Below are 21,880 nucleotides of genomic sequence, written 5' to 3'. Positions count from 1 at the left end.
ACAACAGTAAACAAGACAACCGAGGCAAAACAGAACTGCAGGCAAGAAAACAACAGAAAATAAGAAACACAATGGCAAACAAGAATAGAACGATAAATAAGAACTATATGTGTTGTGTTTTTTGATTTGTTGTGTTGTTTTTATGTGTTGTGTTTGCTGGTGTGTGTTCTCCTTTGTGGTTTGCACTTCGGGGGCCACCATACCTTGATGGAGAAGTGATCCTTGCTGCACTTGTCTGACTTTTGAGGAAAGAGAGAAATAAAAAAAAACTGCACTTCTCTTTCTTCGCGTGTTTCCTGAACTCCCAGTGAGTCTCTGCTGAGGCAAACTGGGCTCACACAGGGAAGCACCTGTCATGGAAACTGTGGAGAGGCGCTCCTGACTCAGTGTGTGTTTGTCTGTGTGTGTGCGTGTGTGTGTCTGCTGCAAACTTTCCTGATCTTCCGGTAGCAGAGAGTCTCTCAGTCAACACAGCAGCAGGAGACGCGAGGAGGGAACCAGCTGACAGAGGAGCAGACTCACACTGGACGAGGACACACGTTTATTATACAGGTAAAGGAATTAGCTTGTGTTAGCAGTTAGCTCGTTATGCTACTTTTAACCTGTTTGTGTTTTGTTCTGTTTAATGTCGCAGTGACGCAAACTGAGTAGCGGTGCTACCTCGACTCTAACAACAGGTGTGTGTGTGTGTGTGTGTGTGTGTGTGTGTGTGTGTGGTTGTGGGTGGGTGTGGGTGGGTGGGTGTGTGTGTTTTCTTTAATGCTCTAAAGTCGTGACTTCGTTTTATTTACGTGTCAAACTTTTAACGCTAACGCAAACTGGTTTCTATAGATTCGGCAAAAGTAACGTTAATTCTCCGCTGGCTGCGTGACGTCAAGCGACGCGTCGCCAAGTTAATTACAGGCGTTAAATGGGACTTGCGTGTCTTTGTGTCTCTGCCGATATGTTTGTTAGGATCAAGTTGTGTAAACGTACACAAACCTGTGGTTGCTAAAGTTACTTTCAAACAACAGCATCTGAATGCAACTGACTCATCTCTCATTAATCGAGTTTACTAAGTTGATATTCTTGTAAAGCACTTTTTTACCTTTGTTTGATTAGTGCTATATAAATACAGATGATGATGATGATGATTATTATATATATGGTAGTAGTAGAAGTTGTCATTATTAGTAATATTCACTGTTAACCCTCTGGAAGAGGTTTTGTTTGTTAATCAAGGAATGCATTTTATTTACATAATGTAAAGAAAAACTGAGAAAAACAGTTAAAGGTGCTTATGTGTGACTTTAAATCTGAAAACTACATGAAAGACTGTAAATATACATCATCATAGCTTTACTGGACTATAAGTAGTTTCTATAAGTAGTAGAAGTACAGCTACTAACTGCTTTGTACTTTCTTAAACAGACAAAATAGAAACGTGGACATTTAGAGGAGTTTGTGTTGAAAAGAGGAAACTTTTTTTAAATGTGACAAATTTTGGATTAATGCTGAGGGAAATTAACCAAAATGAAGCTCAAGCTCAGAGACTTAAAGGCCACCACAGTTAACACAAACCGGGACAACTACTTCCACTATGTGACCTCACCGTCTCAGCTCAATGTGCTTTAAAAAAGAAAAACCATTTCCTCTTCAATGACCTTTATATGTTTTCCAGTTCCAGCTGTATCTCTGGGTCATCTTGAACAGACGCACGCTTCGTTTCCTCAGACAAGTAACCCAGCAGGTATTAGTGAACACTTGCTGGAGTTGGTTTGCCTCAGGCATTCAAACAATGAGGAAAAGAAGCTCTCAGGTTTTTTTTGCGTGCACTTTAGAATTGCAGCTTTCCCTCTAATTAGCTTCTTCACATGCACATTTTCCCTCTGACTTAATTCTCTTTGAGGCTGTTGGAAAATAAATGGAGCATGAAGTTCTAGATGGGATAGTGACAGATGATAAGCTTAATGTCGGGCTTAAACAAATGCTTGAGCTAGTGAACTCCACCCGTCCCTCTGTATCCTTAGAGGGTGGGAACCCAGTTGGTGTTGTTTTTGCCCGTCCCACTCAAAACAACCTTTCACCCGGGCAGAGGCCTTCTGTGGGATTTCTTAAATTCTCTGGCAGCCTGGTTCCTTTCTAGTCATTTATCATTTTTGAGTACGGGCTCGGCCAAAACTTTATTCCCTAGGTTCTCTGACTGATTCCTGACCCCTTGTGAATTTAAAACATGTTTTATTGTTTAATGTGCCGTTCACTATGAGTGACTATTTTCGACGTGTGTGTGTGTGCGCGCGCGTGTGTGTGTGTGCGCGTGTGCGTGTGTGCGTGCGCGTGTGTGTGTGTGTGCGTGCGCGTGTGTGTGTGCGTGCGTGCGCGTGTGTGTGTGTGCGTGCGTGCATGCGTGTATTTTTTAAAGAAAAATTTGAATACAAGGAGGAACAAAGTTGCTCTACATTGTGTGCAGTGAGGTTTAGATAGTCAAATGAGGCAGTGGGTTCATCGCTCGCTGTTTTCTTAATGAGCCAACTCCAACATGGCGGAGCGGGACTCCCACATTGGCCGAGGCCTCACGCAATGGAGGCCAACAGGAAGAGGGAGAGGTCACTCACTCATCTGCCAGGCTCTCTCTGCATTTTTATCCCTGCACGGCATCAAGTCACGGCTAAGACTTTCTTGTATTTACTGCAGTTATTGTCATTATAGCAACACGTTAGACACTTCTCACACACACCAGTGTACACAACTGGCCAAAGCTCAGCGTGTCTTCCATGGAATCATAAGAAAACAGGCTCTGCCTTAGTTAAGTCAAGAGTGTTTCTCCCCTCTGTCCTCTTTTTTCATGTTAACTTTCCAGTTTTTTTAAATGCAGTTCTTTTTGGTATGAATTCCAACTTTTCTTGCAGTGTCACAGTCGAGAGTAAATTCCCGCCTGAGTCCACTGCTGACGTTGTGTTTGTCTCCAGGGGATCTTCTCGATGCGGCCGTCAGTTAGCTGGCGCTGAGGGCTTGTTGTGGAAGGCACGATGCCCCAGGCGGCTGACATGATCAGCCTCAGCTTCCTGTCTGACTCCGAGCGGGAGCGGATCCTGGAGGTGCTGCAGCGGGACGAGGAGCTGAGGCAGGGGGAGGAGCACCGTGTGCGGTGAGAAGAGAACATTTTCCTCTTAATTGGGCAAAACTGTGCAACTTGCTTAACTTTTTTTTCACATGAGAGTTAAGGTATTGTGAGTGTCGTCGCATCAGAAAAAACTAAAACTTCATTGATGTGACAGTATCTCAATATCCAGTCAGCAAAGAGGAAGTCAATGATTAACAAGGTCATTATAATAAATACACATTAAGTGAATATAAATATATGTGGAAATGCAAGTCTGCCAGCAGTTCCTCTTTTATTTGGTTGAGCTGCAGGTGGTTCAGCTCACACAGCCCATAATACTCTCCACTACCCTCATATTCTTTATGGGGAACGTAGGCTGAATGGTGTTAAAGGCACCAGCACAGTAGAGCCCAAGTTCAGCCAAATACAAATTTACACTGGTGCTCATATAGTGGACAACAAATACATCTTATCTTAATATTCAATTTTTTGTGTGGCAGTGCACAATATCTGGATTTAAGGCTGGACCACAATTCAGTATAATCATTGATAGCATGATCATCATGATGTGACATTTATTAGTAATGTCAAGCTAATACTGGGTAGTTCCTCTCTTTGCTCTCAAAACAAACTCAATTCTTTGAGGTTCTGCTTCATATGAGTTCATCACATCAGCTTCACATTCCACATCAAATGTGTGTTCTGTTGGATTCAGCTGTGGCTGTTTCTTCATTTTTATTAATTGATTGATTTGGTTTATGCAACAGAACCACCTGGTAACTTTGTGACGGAGGACAAAACAAATATAATGCTGGAAGTAGCCTTTAGAAGATGGTCACAAATGGATGCACATGGCTACTCGTGTTCGTCTGTTGACACCTGGAATTGAAAGGGCCCTGTGACAACATCTGTGCTCTATATCCAAATACACACATATACAAAGTTTTTTCTGTTTGTGAAACCACAGTCTGTTTTTACCCAGTCTGAGTTTACAGATTTGTCCATTGTCAATGTGTTTGTGTGGCTGCATAGTATCTGCATCATTTCATGCAGGTGTAAAGGTTCCTCACATCAAAGTGAAACTCAGTCTCATTGGTCAAACCAATCCTTGATTTAGACATATCATTTAACACCAAATCTAACATGTAACATTTCCCCTGTGTGTGGAAATGAAGTGTACAGTGTGTTCCTGTTGTCTGGCAATGCTTGATTCACCTGTTGTATATACGTAACCCAAAACTCACTGGATGATGTCATGATTGTCACAGGAAGTTGAAGACAGAGTTGCTGGACGTGAAGAGGAAAGGGGCCAAACGTGGCAGTGGAAAATACGGTCAGCGTATTTGTGGCCGATGCCTGGAGCCGCTGAGTCGATTGACTTTTTTCTCCACTCAGTGCAAGACGTGCAATCACCACGTGTGCAGCAACTGCCGAACGACCCTCCCCAATGGCTCCTGGCTGTGCTCTGTGTGCGCCAAAGAATCGTAAGACACCATTTTCTTCTTGCTCCCCCTCCTTCCCGGTTTTCTATGACTAGATTCCTGGTTTGTTTATCTTGTGCAAACACATGTTTTGTTGGTCTCACTGTGGTTTTGCACTATTCCAAACAAGGATGTGAATGACACCGGCTTAAAAATAGTCACACAAAAATAAGATGTAAGGAGGGAAATGTATTTGAAAATAGTAAAAGGTCATATTTTAATCAGTAATCATCAGTATTTTATACAATATTTTATACTGTTGTTTCTATTGTTTTGTCCACCATGATTATTCCAATGAAAAAAGGCTAAATGACAGGAATGCCTCTTTGTATAATGTAATGAGATGAATGGAGATTTTAAAATATTTGGCAGCCGTTTACAATCCAACATTTATCTGTCACTGTATCAACATGTCAGTAATGTTAATAACAGTAATGCTCAGCATTTTGAAACATACTGATGAGCTCACAGTGTGTGGGGTAAACATTAACTACAGTGGCATTCAGTTGTTGAATGAATGCTCCTCCAGTTTCCTTTAAACCTTTAAAATGTGTTTGTTTCTTCCAGGGATCTGAAGAAAAGGACGGGTGACTGGTTTTACGATCAGAGGGTCAACCGGTTCTCCGAAACGCCAGGACACAACCTGGTGAAGGTCTCGCTCAAAAAGAAACCCCCGTGTGAGTACAGGAAGAGGAAGTGGGTATCAACGGTCCAACTAGGAATGTAAACAGCTCTCAGCCGAGCCCACGGTCACAGAAATCTTTAGTTCAACAGTGGAAGGAGAGAGATGTTGAAAAATGCATTAACATGAGAGCATTTAGTTTGACTGGTATGTGTGTGTGGTTTTGTTCTCTGTTAAAGTGAAGAAGCGTGAGACGACCGGAGAACAGCTGCTGAGAAATACAGAAATAAACCCAGATCCTACATTTCCCGTGCCTCTGCCCAGGCAGAAAAATCAAACGGACAACAAAGGGTTTGTCCTCATTCTTTAGTTTTATCAATATATATATTTTTTTTTTACATATTTCCGAGACTGATTAAGAACATCTCAGTTTTTTGTCAAATTTTCTCTGTCAGACATTCAAACGAGAATTCAGTTGCTTCGAAGGAATCGTTTGAATCCAAGGAGGACGTCGGGTCGAAGTTGACGTGCAGTGATACAGAGTCTGCAGAAAATGCCAGTTTGAGCAGCAATAAAACTGATCCTGAGTCCGGCCGTATAACCCCTGAGCAGCCAAGGTGAACTAATCTACAGTTATTCTGAAATTAACAAACACTGCTACCCAACTTCAAACAACGTGTGAGGTGAAGATAATGCAGAGATTAGCCTCTTCCCCCCCCACGGCTGGTCTCAGTCCAGCCTGCTCAAATGTACAACTGGAAACCTTTAGTCTTTAATACTCTAATCATTTGAAATACGGTAAAGTTGATGATTACAAATGACATTGTAAATTGTTATAAAATGCTTTCAATTATCAGATGATTTGCAGATTAACCACAATACTTTTTTACACATTATTAATATTGGCTTGGAATTCTAAACCTTATAGTTTCCATTAAAAGGTGTAATAATTGATGATGTTGAAAATGTTGAATCTTTTATTGAAGTTGCAATAAAAACATCAGCAATATCAGTGGCCAAAATTATAAGTCGTTTATTTAAAATTATGTCCTGTCTCTGACTTGAAAAATAATGATAGTTCTCCAAGCATAATTATTAAAATAGAATCCACGTATGATTTAAAGATATGCTGCGATTTCCAAATGCCATTTCGATTGTAATGTGGATATGGGGTAGACATCTACGCTGTATTTGTAAAGTTAAAGGCTGCCTGTTTTAACTGTTTTTGATTTAACTGTATTTGATTTAACGGTATGTTGTCAACAAGGAAAGGGAAGCAGTCGCTCCAGTCCAGTCCAACAGGCTCCACTGTTTCCAGTCTGACCATCCCAGTCAAAACAGATGTCGTCACCGTCGACACCAACACAGAAGCAAACACTGTGAGTTGCTTTTAAATTAACGTGCTCTCAAATGATGGTATCTTTTTTCTCTTCTGACTCTGTCTCCCCTTTTTCTGTCCCCACAGGCCCCAGAAGTTAAACCCGTCAGTCCGAGCCCGGAGTTGGACGTTGACAGACTTTTCAAGAAGAGCCTCAAACGAGCCTCTATTCCTCCTGGTTGGTATCTTCATCTCACCATGTGCAGTGCAGTTGATTTTATTCCTGAATGAAATGACAAACAACGTCTCTATAAATGTGTTAAATTCACTGTCTTTATGTTTAGAGTCCGTGTCGACATTCGACCTGCGCGAAGCAATCGAGGCACCTGACGCCTCGATGGGCAACAGGAGTCGTTCTGTACCAGGCTTGGACGTTAAGGTGAGTTGTTTACTGAAAAATATCTAGATTTTGATATTCTTATGCACTGCTTTGATATTTTTTATTAAAAGTTAATATCTGGCATTTAATTAAACATTTGCCTCGGTTATTCTTTCTTTTGTGAGAGTGCCAGTATGACAAAACCTCAGTGTAGGGACACAAAACTGATCCTTGCGTGTTTGACATTTTCAACGTCTCCAACACAACAACTTCTCAAGTATATTTGTGTACAGATATTTGCAGGATGTAATTTTGCAACTATTTCAAGGTTCCCACATGTCCATGAAAACAGTTGACCGAATTTCCATTCATGATGAACTAACAGAAAATAGGAGAAAGGGTAAATTATCCTGGGAAATGTTGTGTTTTACATTATTTTCACAACTTAAGTTGCTCAAATATATGAGTGACCGTTCAAATATGAGTCACTGCACCTGGTTTTTAATTGGTTTAGAGATCAGCGATGCTTTCTACCCAACTTGTGGTAAGCGGTTGTATGAGCTTCAATGGTTTGCATGTGTGCTTTTGTTCCAGTATCTCCCAGTGGGTGCTGAAGTCTCCACTTACTATTACTAGTTAAGTGTGATGAAGCCTATGATGAGGCTCAGTGGAAGTTAATCATCCAAAAATACTCAACTGTAACTTTGGATCTCACATTGACCTTTAAAAATTTCAATCAAAATGTATTAGTGGATGAGTAGAGTTCTAGGCGTTTAAAAAAACCAGAATATTGTATAAAGGTCTATTATATGAATATTAAAACAGAGTATTAAAACGAGGAGACTGTTGTAAAAGACAACAATTGGTGGTAAATTACCAGATACATTTCTGGTAATCCATTATCTTAGATGTCTTAGAATCTTGGGTAAAACGAATCCCACTGTGTGTGTATTATTTTAAATGTCCGTTATCTCCCCACAGGAAGCTGAAGAGGAAGATGAAGATATTGACAGCCTGGTCAGCTTTCACAAAAGGTCAATGGCGTCCAGCTCCTCCAGCCTGCACAGCTCAAAGGTGAAGCATTGACGTTTCTCACAGCTCAGGTTTACTCAACTGAAAGCTCTTTGAGGAAAAACCCTTTCAGACCAAAACTGATGTTGGATCTTCTGAACGAGCATCTACAGGCTCAGGAAACCTCCAGCACATTAGAAAGTGTGAAATCGATGTGTACAGTCGACCAACATGTCTCCACAGTAATTAAAGCCGAGGCCAGGATGACTCCTGTTGTCACTCTGGATTAAGATATTGACAGAAACCTTCTCTTTGTTTGTCCCTGACTCATTTTCTCCACCCTCCAGTATCTCTATGTTACATATCATTTATTTGTTTTATGTGTTATTTCTAGTTCTTTGTGTTTGTTCTGCAGCATTCAGCCTTAAGAACACGTCTGTCCAATCGTAATCTAAATGTCAATATTTCGTGCTAATGAAACAGGAATTGTTCATGATTATTCACGTGTGTGTGTGTGTGTGTGTGTGTGTGTGTGTGTGTGTGTGTGTGTGTGTGTGTGTGTGTGTGTGTGTGTGTGTGTGTGTGTGTGTGTGTGTGTGTGTGTGTGTGTGTGTGTGTGTGTGTGTGTGTGTGTGTGTTCCGCAGAGCGCGCTGGGCAGCACGATGAGTATCTACAGTGAAGCAGGAGACTTTGACAGTGTGGAGGTGAGCGGGAACATCGTCTTCTCTATGAGCTACGACGAAGACAGCCAGAGCCTCCACGTCTTCATCAAGGAGTGCCACGGGCTGGCTTACGCCGATGCCTCACGGCAGCTTTCAAACCCGTAACTATCAAACCTATTGACTTAGCGTGGCTGTTGTGTGAATCTCCACTTGGCCGAACGCGTCGTTTGGTTAGCACAGTTTGTCCAAGACTCAAAACTCTGCAGCAGCTGTTGCCAAACCGTGACTCTGAGAGAATCTTTTCCACTGAACACACACCCCTCAGTGATGTTAGCATAGCTTTGATCAGTGTGGATAAGAGGTGGCCGTGTTTACAAAGTCGCGATAATCACGTCCCAGATGTGATTCCTGCGAGATTTCCAAGGGAATTGAATGTCAACAAATAACTTTTCCTCAGCCTTGAATCAGGAAATTTCAGCAGAACACGGACGTGGTGCTCAGGAGGAAAAGCAGGTTGACCTACTTGCTGTTTTTTGTCTTTCAGTTATGTCAAGTGCTATCTGCTCCCCGACAAATCTCGCCAGAGCAAAAGGAAGACCACCATCAAGAGAAACACCATCGACCCCATCTATAAAGAAACACTTAAGGTGGTGCTTTATATCTGGCTCCTCTCAAACGGAGCCGCAGCTGCTGACCTTATCCTGTTTACTGAATGACACTCCCTGATTAGTGACCTTGCGCCGTGCCTGCTGCAAACAACGACCACACCTACAGGGCCCTCACGATTGATATTGACATTGCAGATTAGAATAACTGTTGTCAAATATTGATTTTTGTCTTGGCGTCTAATTTAGAGTCAGCTTGAATCAAGGGGCAAAGAAAAGTGCTGGCAAGAACATAAGCTGGAGGAATCCATTTGTAATTTTGGATTTTAACTTAGATTCTTCAAGAGTCTTTATCTACAACTTCAAATAAACTCTGAATTCCTTTTCTGTGTTAATCAATGTTACAATTTTTATTTAAAACTCCCTCAGCTCCAGAGCATTATATTAAAAACAGTGAGACTTCTCCATCACTGCATCATCTCTGAATCATCCACTCTTCTCCTCCTCCTCCTCCTCCTCCTCTTCCTCCTCCAGTACTCCATCAGCCGCTCTCAGCTGTTCACCCGCTCCATGTTAATATCAGTGTGGCATCATGGTCGCCTCAGCCGCAACGCCTTCCTGGGAGAAGTGGAGATCCCTCTGGACTCTAGAGACCTCGACTCCCCGGATGAGGAAGATGTGGCTCTGATGTCAAAGGTAGAGCAGAACTTGGGTTTCTGTCTCATACTATGTGTAAGAGGTGTCCAGTGGAGGGGCCCAAGTGTGTTTACAATCCAAAATGCATTGTGTGTATCTATGTGGTCCACACTATGATGTTGAGGGATTTTGTAATCAGATCCATTTCTCATCATTTAGTGTCCCAAGCAGAACTGACTCATTATACTCATTATATTTTTTGATGTGGTAGAAATAAATTGTCTTGTTAAAAAAATCTTTGTAAATTCGGATGTTTAGTATTAATTGATGTGGTGAATGAAATTTTTCCCCACCCTGTATCAGACTCATGTTTACTGTGTTGTTTAGTGAGATCCTTGCGTGTCTTAATTCTCATGTACTGGTATCAAACAGGCAGCCTCCACTGCACAGACTTCAGCTTTCGCTCAGTATAAAGGAGAGTTGGTGATCTCCTTGAAGTACGTCACACCGAAAAAGCCGGCGACTGAGAAAACCAAAGGTAAAAGTCCGATGAGAAAACTATATTTAGTTCTGACTGTCTCATTCGCTCAGCCTCAAATTTATCAGTGTCTTCTCATCTTCAGTCAAGAAGAGAGAAGCGGCGACGGAACCCAGGGGAGAACTGCACGTCTTAATCAAAGAAGCAAATAATTTAATGGCAATGCAACCAGGAGGGACATCAGATAGCTTTGTGAAGGGGTTAGTGATCATCTGTCAACTCTCACATCCCAATTCACTATGTTTTCATTAAAGCATTTCACCTTTTTAAACCCACTCTGTGTTTGTGGTTCTCCAGATACTTGTTCCCAACGAAGGGGAAGAGCACAAAGAGGAAGACTCCCGTCGTAAAGAAGAACCTGGACCCCCACTACGACCACACGTTTGTGTACAAGGACCTGGCTCTGGAGCAGCTGAGGGAGATGTGTCTGGAGCTGACTGTGTGGGACAAGGAGGCCATGCTGAGCAATGAATTCCTAGGAGGGGTCCGCCTCAGCTCGGTCAAAGGTAGGAAACTGAAAGATCTTGTTGACCTAGTGCTCTGGCAGATTAACTGTGTCGTATTTATATTGTAAACACAATAATACACCTTTTGTCCATATAAATATTGAATCTGGTTTTTCCTGCTGCTCACGCTCGCTTTGAGAAGATCCTTCTCTAAAGCATTTGAGTGTCGTGTGATGGGGACAGAGTTTCTTCTCCTTTCATTAAAAAGTGTATTCTGAACTGTATTTAAAGCTGATGATGTTGTTTAAGCAGTCTGACTTAAATCAATGAAGAGCACATATTCCAAAGTTACAACTGTTTAAGCTGAAAACTCCCACTAAAACAGTGGAACACAAAACTTGGGAATATAGGTTTGCACAAAACAAGGACTGGATTTTTCTTGAATCATTTACATTAGAAGCACATAAAGGAAGTGGTCTTTGAATGGCAACCTTGTTCTGTGTTCAGATCCTGTTTTGGAACAAGTGTAGGAACAACTCTTTAACTTTGTTCAGCTTCTAACCCCCATGACACAATAACAGTGGAATGAAGGTTGAAAAAAGTCTCCATGAAAAGAGAAAGTAACACTTTCTTTCCTACTTTGATTAGTTTTATTACATAAGTTTAAATTGCCTTTACGGGAAGGCCATGCTTAATTTTGTTTTACTGCCGAAGCGCCTCCCCAGTGTGACAATTAAGAGCGTTAAAGGAGTTTGGCCTCGTTATTAATAACGGCTAACTCTGCACTAATGCTGCACTTATCTTAACCCCTGCAGGCACTGTAAAAATAAGCAAGGAGGAAGTGGAAATGGACTCGGTCGGCGAGGAGGTCAGCATGTGGGAGAAGATGATGCAGTACCCTGACTCGTGGGCAGAGGGAACTCTTCCACTGCGATCCACTATGCGGAAGGAGGAGGGCGACTGAGGACGGCAGCGCAGCCCTGGACCTTCAAGGAAAAGACACTGAAAGAGGAGACGCTGTGAACTCTGGGACGAAAGTGAGATTAATGAGGAATGTGGATTTGTTTTATTTCATCCGACTCATCAGTTTACTGGCCTCCTGAACAACAGACATCTGTTCTCACCCCCTCACACACACACACACACACACACACGCTGCAGACTGGTGCTACTGCTGGGCCAAAGCATTCAACACTATGTCTTTAATCCAAGAGCATTGACAAAGGGGTTTTATATTTTTTAAATTCAGGCTTCATACATTAAAATCATGCACAGCACTTAGCATAGAGATGGTGTCACAAATGTGTTTCTTTATAGCTGTATACAGAATTTGTGTTGTTGCATGCTACAAATTGTGGTAAATTTAATCTGCAACATTTTATTTTGCACAAATATTATCAAATAAAATTATATTTATATAAAACGAATAAAGTCTAACTTGAAATTGTTACAATGGTTATTTATCTCAATTATATATGTTTATATATCCTCAAGGTTGCCTTAAAAGTTTTGTCCCCCCCCCCCCCCCCAAGACAAACCCAGGACATGCTTGATTATCTCAGATCTGCATTTCACCTCAACACCTGCTGGATGTTCCTGAGTAGTCTTCTGTCGCATTGGTTATTATTCGTGTTAAAGTTCTAGTTAAATAATAGTTTAAATGTTTTTAAAGTGGTGGCCTCCATGCCTTCAGCTGATGACTTGATAAAGAGGAAACAGTGCTATCTATTCAGTGGTGTATAACCATCACATGTAAACAGGAGGAACGGCCTTCTCGTCCTGTTTCCCCCTCCTTCACGTTCCGCTGGCTCTGGCTTCTGGGTGTTTGTCCTTCCTCGTGTCGTTAGAGTTCTACTGATGAGTTTATCCCTGTGGCAACCGGAGGGACTGATTGAGTTAATCGCAGAAGTCTCTGTGGAGCTCGAGCTTCTCGCGCTCCTCCTCGTCCAGCAGGAAGCCGTCGATGTAGGAGAACAGCTCGTCCGACGCCATCGGGCTGATGAAGCGCTCTCGGTCCAGCCCGAGCTTGTCCAGCAGCAACATGCTGAAGTAGGACCTGGAGATTCTGAATACTTGTCTGCAGAGAAACGTGATGCAGCAATTAAAGGGCCAGTCCACCGTCTCATTCTATGATGTTAAAGTGGTTATAGTTTATAAGTAATTGTACCGTGGGCTTTATTTATTTAAGTTTTCTTTTGACAACAAGGGCCAAAAATGTCCTTGTTCAGTTACTGACTCATGTCTACTCCTCTCTACATGTCCCAGAGTGCTTAGCACTATACTGAAAGAATGTGCCTGGTGTGCAGCTCTCACTCAGCTGTGGGGTTTGTGTGTCAGTGCAGAGACCGAAGGGAGAAACTCTGGGAGAGATTTTCCAGAGTCTGGAAAAAGTGAGCAGTGCCCCTTACTCAAATTTCACAGTTGCTGGAGAGAAGCTGTATCTTTGCCTCTTGTTAAATGGATCGGTGCCGACATGGTTGTGTCTCCTGTCTGGTGCAGAATGGACTTTAAAAGTCCCTGATTCTCACAGGAACTGAATCCAGATGTCTGCTGTTGATGTTGTTGTGTCGGTTCTGTCAAAATCCCATTACGGTGACCCTGGAATGACTGTGCTACTAACACTGTTAATCTTTCCAGTGGAGTTTTTCCTTTTAACCTCAAACTAACAAAGACTCACTTTATGTTAGGAGGCTCCTGACATTTAAATAGAGCAGTGGTTCTCAAGCTGAGGGGTGGGGGGGGGGGGGGGGGGGATATGAATCATGTAGGGAAATAAACCAAGAGGAGTTTACTGTTGATGTAACGATTTCACTAAAAACTCTTTATCATCAGTTGCTTCCTCATCATTATTAATGATTGATAATGATTGTGGGAGGGAGGGGTTGAACTTGAACTCTGACAGAAACTGAGTTCAATGTTCTACTAAATTGACCTCTTTCCCCAGAATGTATCATAAACCTCCTGAATAACTAACTGGTGAAGTATCTGACCATTACCTCAATCCCTCGATGACTTCAGAGCCGAGCGGAAATTCTTTTATGCGTCCGGTCTCTCGAGGCGGGGAGCCCAGCAGCTCGATCACCGTCACCTGTCGCAGGTCTAGTCCACAGTCGGATTTCTGGTGGAAAACATAGAAAACTTTTTGGGGGAGTTTCTTGATGTTTGTTAAAACTTCCTCAGAAACTGTCAGTATTGTGTGGAGATGAATGTTAATTCAACAGCAGGTTGCCTCACTTGAATCATGATGTTCTGCAGTTTGTAGTCGTAGTCGGAGATGTTGGGCGCAGACAAGATCAGCAGACGCCTCTTCTCATAGAACTGATCCAGAAGAGCTGAAGCTGTTTTCACATCGGATTTAATCTCCATCGCTACGAACACACAATGAAATCCTGTATTTAAACCTTAGTATATACACCAAGAATACTGTTGTGTATCGTTTCTGTCAGTGGTAGAAAGTACAACTTTAAGGTTTTAAACGTCTACGATTCAGAGGGAAATATTACACCACTACATTTGTTTCATAGCTAAATGCTATTAATACTTTACATTTTCAGATGCTGTACTGTTGATCCTAGTGGTGTATGGTATTTTCCCATCGCTGCACTGATAGCAGTGGTGCATGTTAAAGGACCTGAGTGCTTCTTCCACCACTCGTACACACACAGTATTTGCAGTTGTACACACCAACACACTCGGCTGGATTTCCGTCCCAGTTGCGGCTGAACTTGCAGACACGACTCCGCACCCCCCTCAGCTCATAGCCTCCGTCACAGTGGTATTCACAAGTTGCACCGTAGTTATTCCCGTCAGAGGAACAGGTGAGGTGTCCATGCAGGGGCGCAGGTAGTACTGGACATCGTCTCACTGGGAGGAGAACATCATGGTAACAAAACAAAGATCCAACTGACATCCTGCAAGTTATAAAGCTGCCTCCAGTTAATCTGTTGGGTTTAAACTCTTTCAAATAACATTTTATTGGTATGGCAACAAATCACAGTATTCATTAACTTAAGGCTTTTTTCCATGAACTGTCTCATGAATATCAAGGTTTGTGATCTCACCCTCGACTCGGACAAGGAACTTGCAGGCGGCTCTGTTCCTGGCTTGATCGAACACTTTGTAGCGGATCACACTCACTCCTTCTGTAAAGTCAGAGCCCGACACCTGGTCCACTAATATTACTCTGCAGAGACACAAGTGAGGACCAAAAGGTTAAACTCCATTTAAACGAGAGACGGAGATAAAAGGAACTTAGTGACCTACTCAAGGGAGTTATCAGCGGTATCTTTGGCAGTGGGGGGGTCCCAGGTGACCCTGGCAGTGAGTTTCCCGGGATCAGCGACCTTGAGTCTGGACGGAGGACACTTGATCTTTGGAGGATCGGTATCTGATAGGAACAGTTTGAAAGGGAAGAATAACACTGGAGATATTAGAGGAAGGAAATTGGTTTGAAACGGGAACACATGGAAGCTCAGAGCAGCCTGTGAAGAGACATCAGAGAACAGGTTGAATAGAATAGAGAGAACAGAGGAGCAGGAAATAGGCTTGTTATTATGAGAGTGGACACTGGGACGTGCAGCTTGCGAATGACTGATGAGAAACTGCACAGCAACGCACATGGACTCAATTCAGGTCCATGTTATGACGGCGAGTTTAACCACGAGTCGACCGTTTGACAAATATTCACACAGAGTTTCACGTGCACAGTAGCGATGATGTACCTAAACAGTACGGTTGCCCCCCGCTCCACGACCCCCCGTGCTGACAGATGCGCGAGTGCTCCCCCTGGATCCGATAGCCGGGGTCGCAGGTGAACTCACACCTGGAGTCCACCACAAAGCCCTGAGTGCAGGAGTATCTGCCTTGTGGGATGAGGGGCAGCACGTGGCAACGCATTTCTGAAGAAGAGCAGAGGATAGAACGGTCAGTGAGTCAGGGGGAATCTTCAAGAGTGAGGCTGCGTCAACAAATCCAATAAAAGAACAAAATCAATAATGTGTGGGTTCTACTCAATACTTCCAACTTCCCCCGTCTCAACCACACACTGTAAGAAATTGCCATTTTGTGGGAAAGTAATGATATTGAAAAAAATTAGGTCAAACTAAAGTATTAAGTTTTTCTTTTTCTGTTAAACCTTAGAATTACAGTTTTCAGTTGTATTTAAATGAAAATGCCATTATTTTAGTATTATATAGCTTTTATTAAATGGTGGTTTCTACATGGTATTTGAGATTTTAAAGTTTTTTGACCGGATCTGTTTTATAGTGCAGTCCAAGTCATTCCTACTGAGGATGTAAATCTTTATGAAATTTAATAATTAAATTTTCTAAAAGGTGAGATACTTCATAATTTCCTGGACACTGTAGGTTTGACCAGATGTTACATAACCCATGTGATGCAGTTGTAGAGGACTGTTTTCAATGATCAGACATTTTGAATCTGCAGGATTCTGTATGAGGAATCACTCAAAACATGTCTTTCCTTAAGGCAATGGTGGTATATGCAGTGACACAATGTGGCTCACAGATGCCTTTATAATGGAGTTTTAGCATTAATGGAGTTCCATGGTGCAGAGCAATAAACTTTAATAGGCTTTGAAACCACAGACAGTTCTTCAGCAGCCTCGCTTCACTGTTGCTTTTGGTCTTTACGTTCGGTGATGATAACTAAACACAAAACATCCCATAATGTGTCCCCATGTGTGAAGGTGAGGTCTCCACATACTGCGGCAGTAGGCGGTCCCCGACCAGCGGCGGCTGGCGAGGCACTGGAGGGAGCTCCTCCCCACCAGCCTGTAGCCCCGGTCACAGCTCATCTCACAGCGGGTGCCCAGCGTGCTCCTGTAGGCGGGGCCCCGAGGGGAGTGGCAGGTCACCTCCCCATTGGTCAGACCCGGAGAATGGCACCAGTACGGTTCTGATAATTTGGCAAATGAGATGTCGGATTTTATCACAATGACCCAAACGTTAAATAAAAATACTGACATAAAACAGTCAAAACATTTACGTATGTTTTAAACCCCGGACAAGATTACGCAGAAACTTACACAACATATTTCTATTTGTCACCAGTTTTCCAGAAAAGAATTCATGGATCTGGATGAAAAACATCAGGCACATTCAGGGGACTGATTTCTTCGGTTGTGTGAAATTTTGTTTCAGCCTGATTGAATTGAAGGGGACAGTTGGGTCTTGGCGGAGGTCACAGAATGCCTAATTGTTTCATATTACAGGTCAAACTTTGTTACATTCTATAAAAGCATAACACAACATGATGAAATTGCAAAACAAATTTCCAAATTGAGGTCACATATGTTCTAATTCAAGCTAGAGGGGTAAAGATAATACCAGGATTTTGACGTTTATATATTATTATTATTCTGATCCATGACCTGTATCCAAGAACTATCACACATATCCCTTTATTACAGCTGCATGAATACCAATACGTGGACACCACTTCTAATGGTTATATAGCCTATATTAATGTATGTCCTAATATAAATAACTATTTGTAGAAATGTTTGTGTCTTAATAATAATAATAATGATAATAGTAATAGTACAGTTTTGCCAATCATCCATTCACACACAGACAGTGCACCATCTGCAGTACTTTTCTCTAACACACTTCAGTCGCACACCAGTGAAACAGCAATCAGTGATATCTTGGACACATCCGCACGCAGAATGGCGGGGGGGGTGGGGGGGTGGTGGTGTTAAATACGCACCTTTGTAGTCTAGTTGCGGAGCGTACTCGTCCTCTGTAAAGTCATTGTAGCCGTCATACACTGTTGTAGCGGAGCCAGCTGAAACAGAACAAAGACATGTGGGAAGTGGAAGCTTCTGTACCCGGAGTGTTGTGTGATTCTCCCCCTGCAACACAATCTCATTTCCATAGCTTCCCTCTCAGGTTTCCTCTCACACACACGCTCAGTAACATTCCAGTGCACACACACCTGGATTTGTGATCTGGGACTCTGAGGGGAAAGCTCCTGCAAGTTCACAACCTGAGAGGTAGACTGAGAAAACAAGTAAATCTCGCAAATGGGGGAAAGATTTTGGTTGTTTTCGTTGAAGGGAACAGAAAATAATGTGGATGTGAGTCAAGAAAGTGTGCAAGACGACTATTATAGTGGTTTTCTGGCCCTCGCTTTATTGTGAAATGTTTAACTGGACACAGTCTTCACCACAAATTAGGACAACTGCTTGTTTTGATTACTCTCTTGGCGACGCTCCCGCTCACTCATCTCTTTCCATGTAAAAAGAAGAGTTTTGTCTGAATCATTCTTTCAGCACAATAAACCCTTGTCTCTGCCATCCCCCGCTCTCCGCTGCTGTGGTTCAGGCATTCTATTTTTTGTGATATCCTAAAATTGACTGTGTTTAGAGCCAAGAGCCAAATTTTCCAGTGTGTCGACCTCCACCCTCGTCTCCAGTCAGTTCCTGTGCTGCTTCCTTTGCTCCGGCTCTGTTTTTGCATGTTTTCTGGCACAATTGCCCTCAAACAAATCAAGTCCTCACAGGTTAACACTGTGTTTTTATTAATAATGATGCTTCATTTGACTTTCCTGCTCTGGAGGCTGCCCTGGGTTGTTCCAGTGACGTGTGGGTTAAAACTTCCATCAGCGTTTTGCTCATAATGAGCCCAGTGTTCCACTCAGAAAGCTCGTACATAGAATTATTCACAGAGGAAATAAACAGATGTAGCCAATCACTGGTATGGTCTGCACTGCAGGGCTGAAGCAGAGACGCTGATTGACCTGCACCAGCATGCATACAAATATTCAAATGCAGGTCAAACTACTGCAGAGGTGGAGATAAATACTTGTACTTTACTAGACCATTTCATGTAACATAATATTTCTACTCCACATTGCAGAGGAGAATATTGTTCTTTATAAAACACTGTATTTAATTCGCAGCTTTAGCTACTTGTGTCTCCTTTAAGATTAAGATTCCACCTGAAATATGATCAAACCAATGCACAGTTAAAGATGAAGCCAGTTGTTGTATAGGGTCATTGAACAGGCCAACCAGACATATGTTTATATATATATTATATATGTTCAAGATATAAGAGCCTTCGTGCGGAGTGACCATTAATATTTCATGTTTGACAATAGTAAAACTCATGAAGACGCACAAAGACACACAAAATGACGCAAGACAACATGTCTCTGTCGGTCTTTTAACTTTGTGCCAATGGTGTTGTTTCCCTGAAGTTCAAATCACAACAACAAATAGGAAAACACAACAGCAAATAAAAAATAAACAAAAACACAGTGCAGCAAATAAGAAAACTAATTGGCTAATTACATCCTGTAGTTATCTTATTTTTTATGTTTTGTTATTGTTTTTCTAGTTCTTGTGATGTGTCATTCTTTCATTCTCTCCCACTTTGATTTGACTTCTAGGGCCTCAACTAGCAACTATTTTCATTAATATTTTTGGTTCTGCGCATTATTTATCAGTTTATCTTCATATCTACAACATGTCAGACAAAGCTCACATCCTCTTCAGATCGCTCGTTTCGTCCAAACAACAGTTCAAACCCCAAAGATGTGAAGTGTCCCCAAAGCGACCAATCCAAATATGTCAAAAGTAAATGGTGCAGAATACCGCAACACTGACACACACTGTGCATCAGACACCACTCAGAGAACTGACTCTACCTCCCACACATGACTCACACCAGAGGAAGGTGTGGAGTGGGTTTCATCTGTCCGTGATGACAGAGCAGCGATAATAACCTGCATCTTTTCTCCTCCACTCATCATCTGAAGCTGGTGGGCGGATCTCAGGTCCCACCGTTGTCTTGCAGGATTAGATGGAGGCTGGAGCGGCCCAGAGGGGGGGGGGGACTCCTCAGTAATTAACTGCCACTGATTGGAGCCGAGCTGTAATTAAACCGCCTGGTCTGCGTCTGAAAGAGGGGCTCAGCTGCAGCCACGGCTTATTTCTGATTCTCCATGACTGGAGTGTGGCCAGTTGCGTGTTGGGAGATGTTGTGAACGAGCTGCATCCCAGCTCCTCATTCCTGAAGGGATGAGTGGGTCCGTCTGCTTTCACCCAATCACCTCAAACATTCTGCACATCTGCATCTCATACAGTTGTTATTACAGCCGGGATGAAAGCACCTCCCCAAAGGCCGGGATGTCACATGACTTTCTTCAACTGTCTCCAGTGAAACATCATACAATAAAGTGTATAGTATCAAAGTACATGGAATACTTAACTTGAGTATTTATATGTCATGATAAGACTTTTATTTGAGTACCCTTTGTCATGTTCTATCTGTTTGTTTGTGTTTTTTAATGATTGTTGTTGTTTAAATAGTTACTTTATAATTTCAGATTTTTGTATTTGAAGAGTTTATAGACTATGATTTATCCAGATTAACTTTAGGCCTATATCAAACTGAATGAAACTAATAGGTTGTCCAAAGGAAATTCATTTAGATTGTGTTCAGATTTAATGACTTCGACTTTTGAATTGTGATCATTTTCTGCTTTAGTCATTTTAAATTAAATTGATCGATAACAATGAAAAAAATAATAATAATCCATTGCAGTCTTACATGAAAAACTGTAGTTAGAACCTCAGCCAACACAATGATGCCACTACTTCATCAAAATAACAAACCAGTCATTGGATACTGTAAAGTCCAAGTAGCCTATTACATCAGCAGTATATCTACTTTAGCTAAATACTACATATATTAACATACAGTTACTTAAACAACATTTTTAACATTTTGTAATTTTACTTTAGGTAAGCTCTGGGTACTTTTTTCCACCATGTTACACATATACACTTTAATACAAACACATTACTGAAGAACTTGATGAATTGACTAAAGGGATCCTAAAGGGATTTTCTTGGACTCACCTGTGAAGAAGAAACTGGACACAGCAACAAAGCAGCTGAGGATCATGTCAGAAGCACAAAGATGAAACTTCTCCCGCTGAACCAAAGTTTCCCCTGAGGTCTGAGCTTCAGGTTCCAGAGTCCCACAGATAATAGAAGGACCGAGAACGAGGATACGATCCACGGAAAGTTCACAAGTGAAACCAGACGCGTCTTTTTCTACAAACTTCTCTTCTCATCGCTGAAGACAATGAGCGTCTCGTCACTGCAGAGTCTCCGCAGCTTTTAAAGAAAACGATCCTTCTAGGTCACGATGACAGTGAACAACCGCTGGGGGGCGCTACCGGACTTCTAAAGTGTGTGTTTTCTCCTGACGTCTGAGCGAAGGACTGAAGAAAAGAATGAAAAGAAAAGAAAGCTCAACACAGAACTTCAAATAACTTCTAGAAAGTGAAATTATACAAACAATCACGTTTAAATAAAGGTTGTGAGTCATCCAGGAGAAGTTTCTGTAATATTTTTTTTTATTTTATAGAAGTCAAAGTCAACAATATTGTCTATTCTGCCACATGTACAGGACATGGACAGGATTACAATGCCGTTTCTCTGTGATGCTCGGTGTAGAAAGTTAGACAGAACATATAGAGACGCAATGATATTAGAATGAATTGACTTTAAAAAGATACATTTGCCTGTTAAAATAAAGTGTTTTTTGTTCATGTTTTCATTTATAATCTGAAGGTGAAATGATTCAAATGTTTCTGCAGACTTTACTCTTGACTGGATCTGGATTTAGATCTAGTGTGGATCTGGTTCTGAATCTGGTGTGAAAGTGTGGATCTGATTCTAGTGTGGATCCGGGTCTGATTCTGAATCCGGTGTGAAAGTGTGGATCTGGGTCTGATTCTGAATCCGGTGTGAAAGTGTGTATCTGGATCTAGTGGGGATCAGGATCTGGATCTTGTGTCTTGATCTGGATGTGGTGTGTATCTGGGTCAGGATGTGGCATGGAACTGGATCAGGGTCCGAATCGGGATGTGCGTCTGGATGTGGTGTGGGTCAGGATCAGGATGTGGTATGGATGTAGATCTAGTGTGGATCTGGGTCGGATTCTGAATCTGGTGTGAAAGTGTGGATCTGGATCTAGTGGGGATCAGGATCTGGATCTTGTGCTGGGAAGAACTGGGAAGCGCCGCGGCCACACACACACACACACAAGCACATCATCTAC

The 21,880-nt window shown here is 42.1% G+C and overlaps 2 protein-coding genes across 3 annotated transcripts; one reads left to right on the top strand and one right to left on the bottom strand.

The window, feature by feature from the left end:
• The first annotated feature begins 294 nt into the window (after positions 1–294).
• sytl4 (synaptotagmin-like 4) lies at positions 295–12,293 on the top strand. 2 transcript variants are annotated; one of them, XM_053428758.1, is made up of 18 exons: positions 295–552; positions 635–677; positions 2,949–3,127; positions 4,351–4,566; positions 5,131–5,240; positions 5,425–5,536; positions 5,641–5,802; positions 6,453–6,564; positions 6,651–6,741; positions 6,848–6,942; positions 7,864–7,956; positions 8,539–8,717; positions 9,101–9,203; positions 9,696–9,857; positions 10,230–10,335; positions 10,421–10,535; positions 10,633–10,841; positions 11,597–12,293. In XM_053428758.1, exons 3-18 carry the CDS (start codon positions 3,009–3,011, stop codon positions 11,743–11,745), a joined length of 2,133 nt encoding a protein of 710 aa, XP_053284733.1. In that variant the 5' UTR covers positions 295–552; positions 635–677; positions 2,949–3,008; the 3' UTR covers positions 11,746–12,293. The 2 variants fall into 2 exon arrangements, with proteins under 2 accessions (XP_053284733.1, XP_053284731.1); XM_053428756.1 differs by lacking the exon at positions 635–677.
• On the bottom strand, positions 11,969–20,956 carry srpx2 (sushi-repeat containing protein X-linked 2). Its single transcript, XM_053428759.1, has 10 exons — positions 20,671–20,956; positions 17,511–17,588; positions 16,506–16,697; positions 15,503–15,679; positions 15,045–15,168; positions 14,843–14,964; positions 14,466–14,645; positions 14,016–14,149; positions 13,778–13,899; positions 11,969–12,858 (listed from the first exon to the last, which is right to left on the bottom strand). The coding sequence occupies exons 1-10, from the start codon at positions 20,714–20,716 to the stop codon at positions 12,678–12,680; spliced, it is 1,356 nt and encodes a 451-aa protein (XP_053284734.1). The 5' UTR covers positions 20,717–20,956; the 3' UTR covers positions 11,969–12,677.
• Positions 20,957–21,880: the final 924 nt, after the last annotated feature.

Source organism: Pleuronectes platessa, chromosome 8, assembly GCF_947347685.1.
Source record: "Pleuronectes platessa chromosome 8, fPlePla1.1, whole genome shotgun sequence".
In the NCBI taxonomy this organism is placed as follows: Eukaryota; Metazoa; Chordata; class Actinopteri; order Pleuronectiformes; family Pleuronectidae; genus Pleuronectes; species Pleuronectes platessa.
Note: the sequence above shows the minus strand (reverse complement) of the source record. Positions and strands in the feature narration are given on the sequence as shown.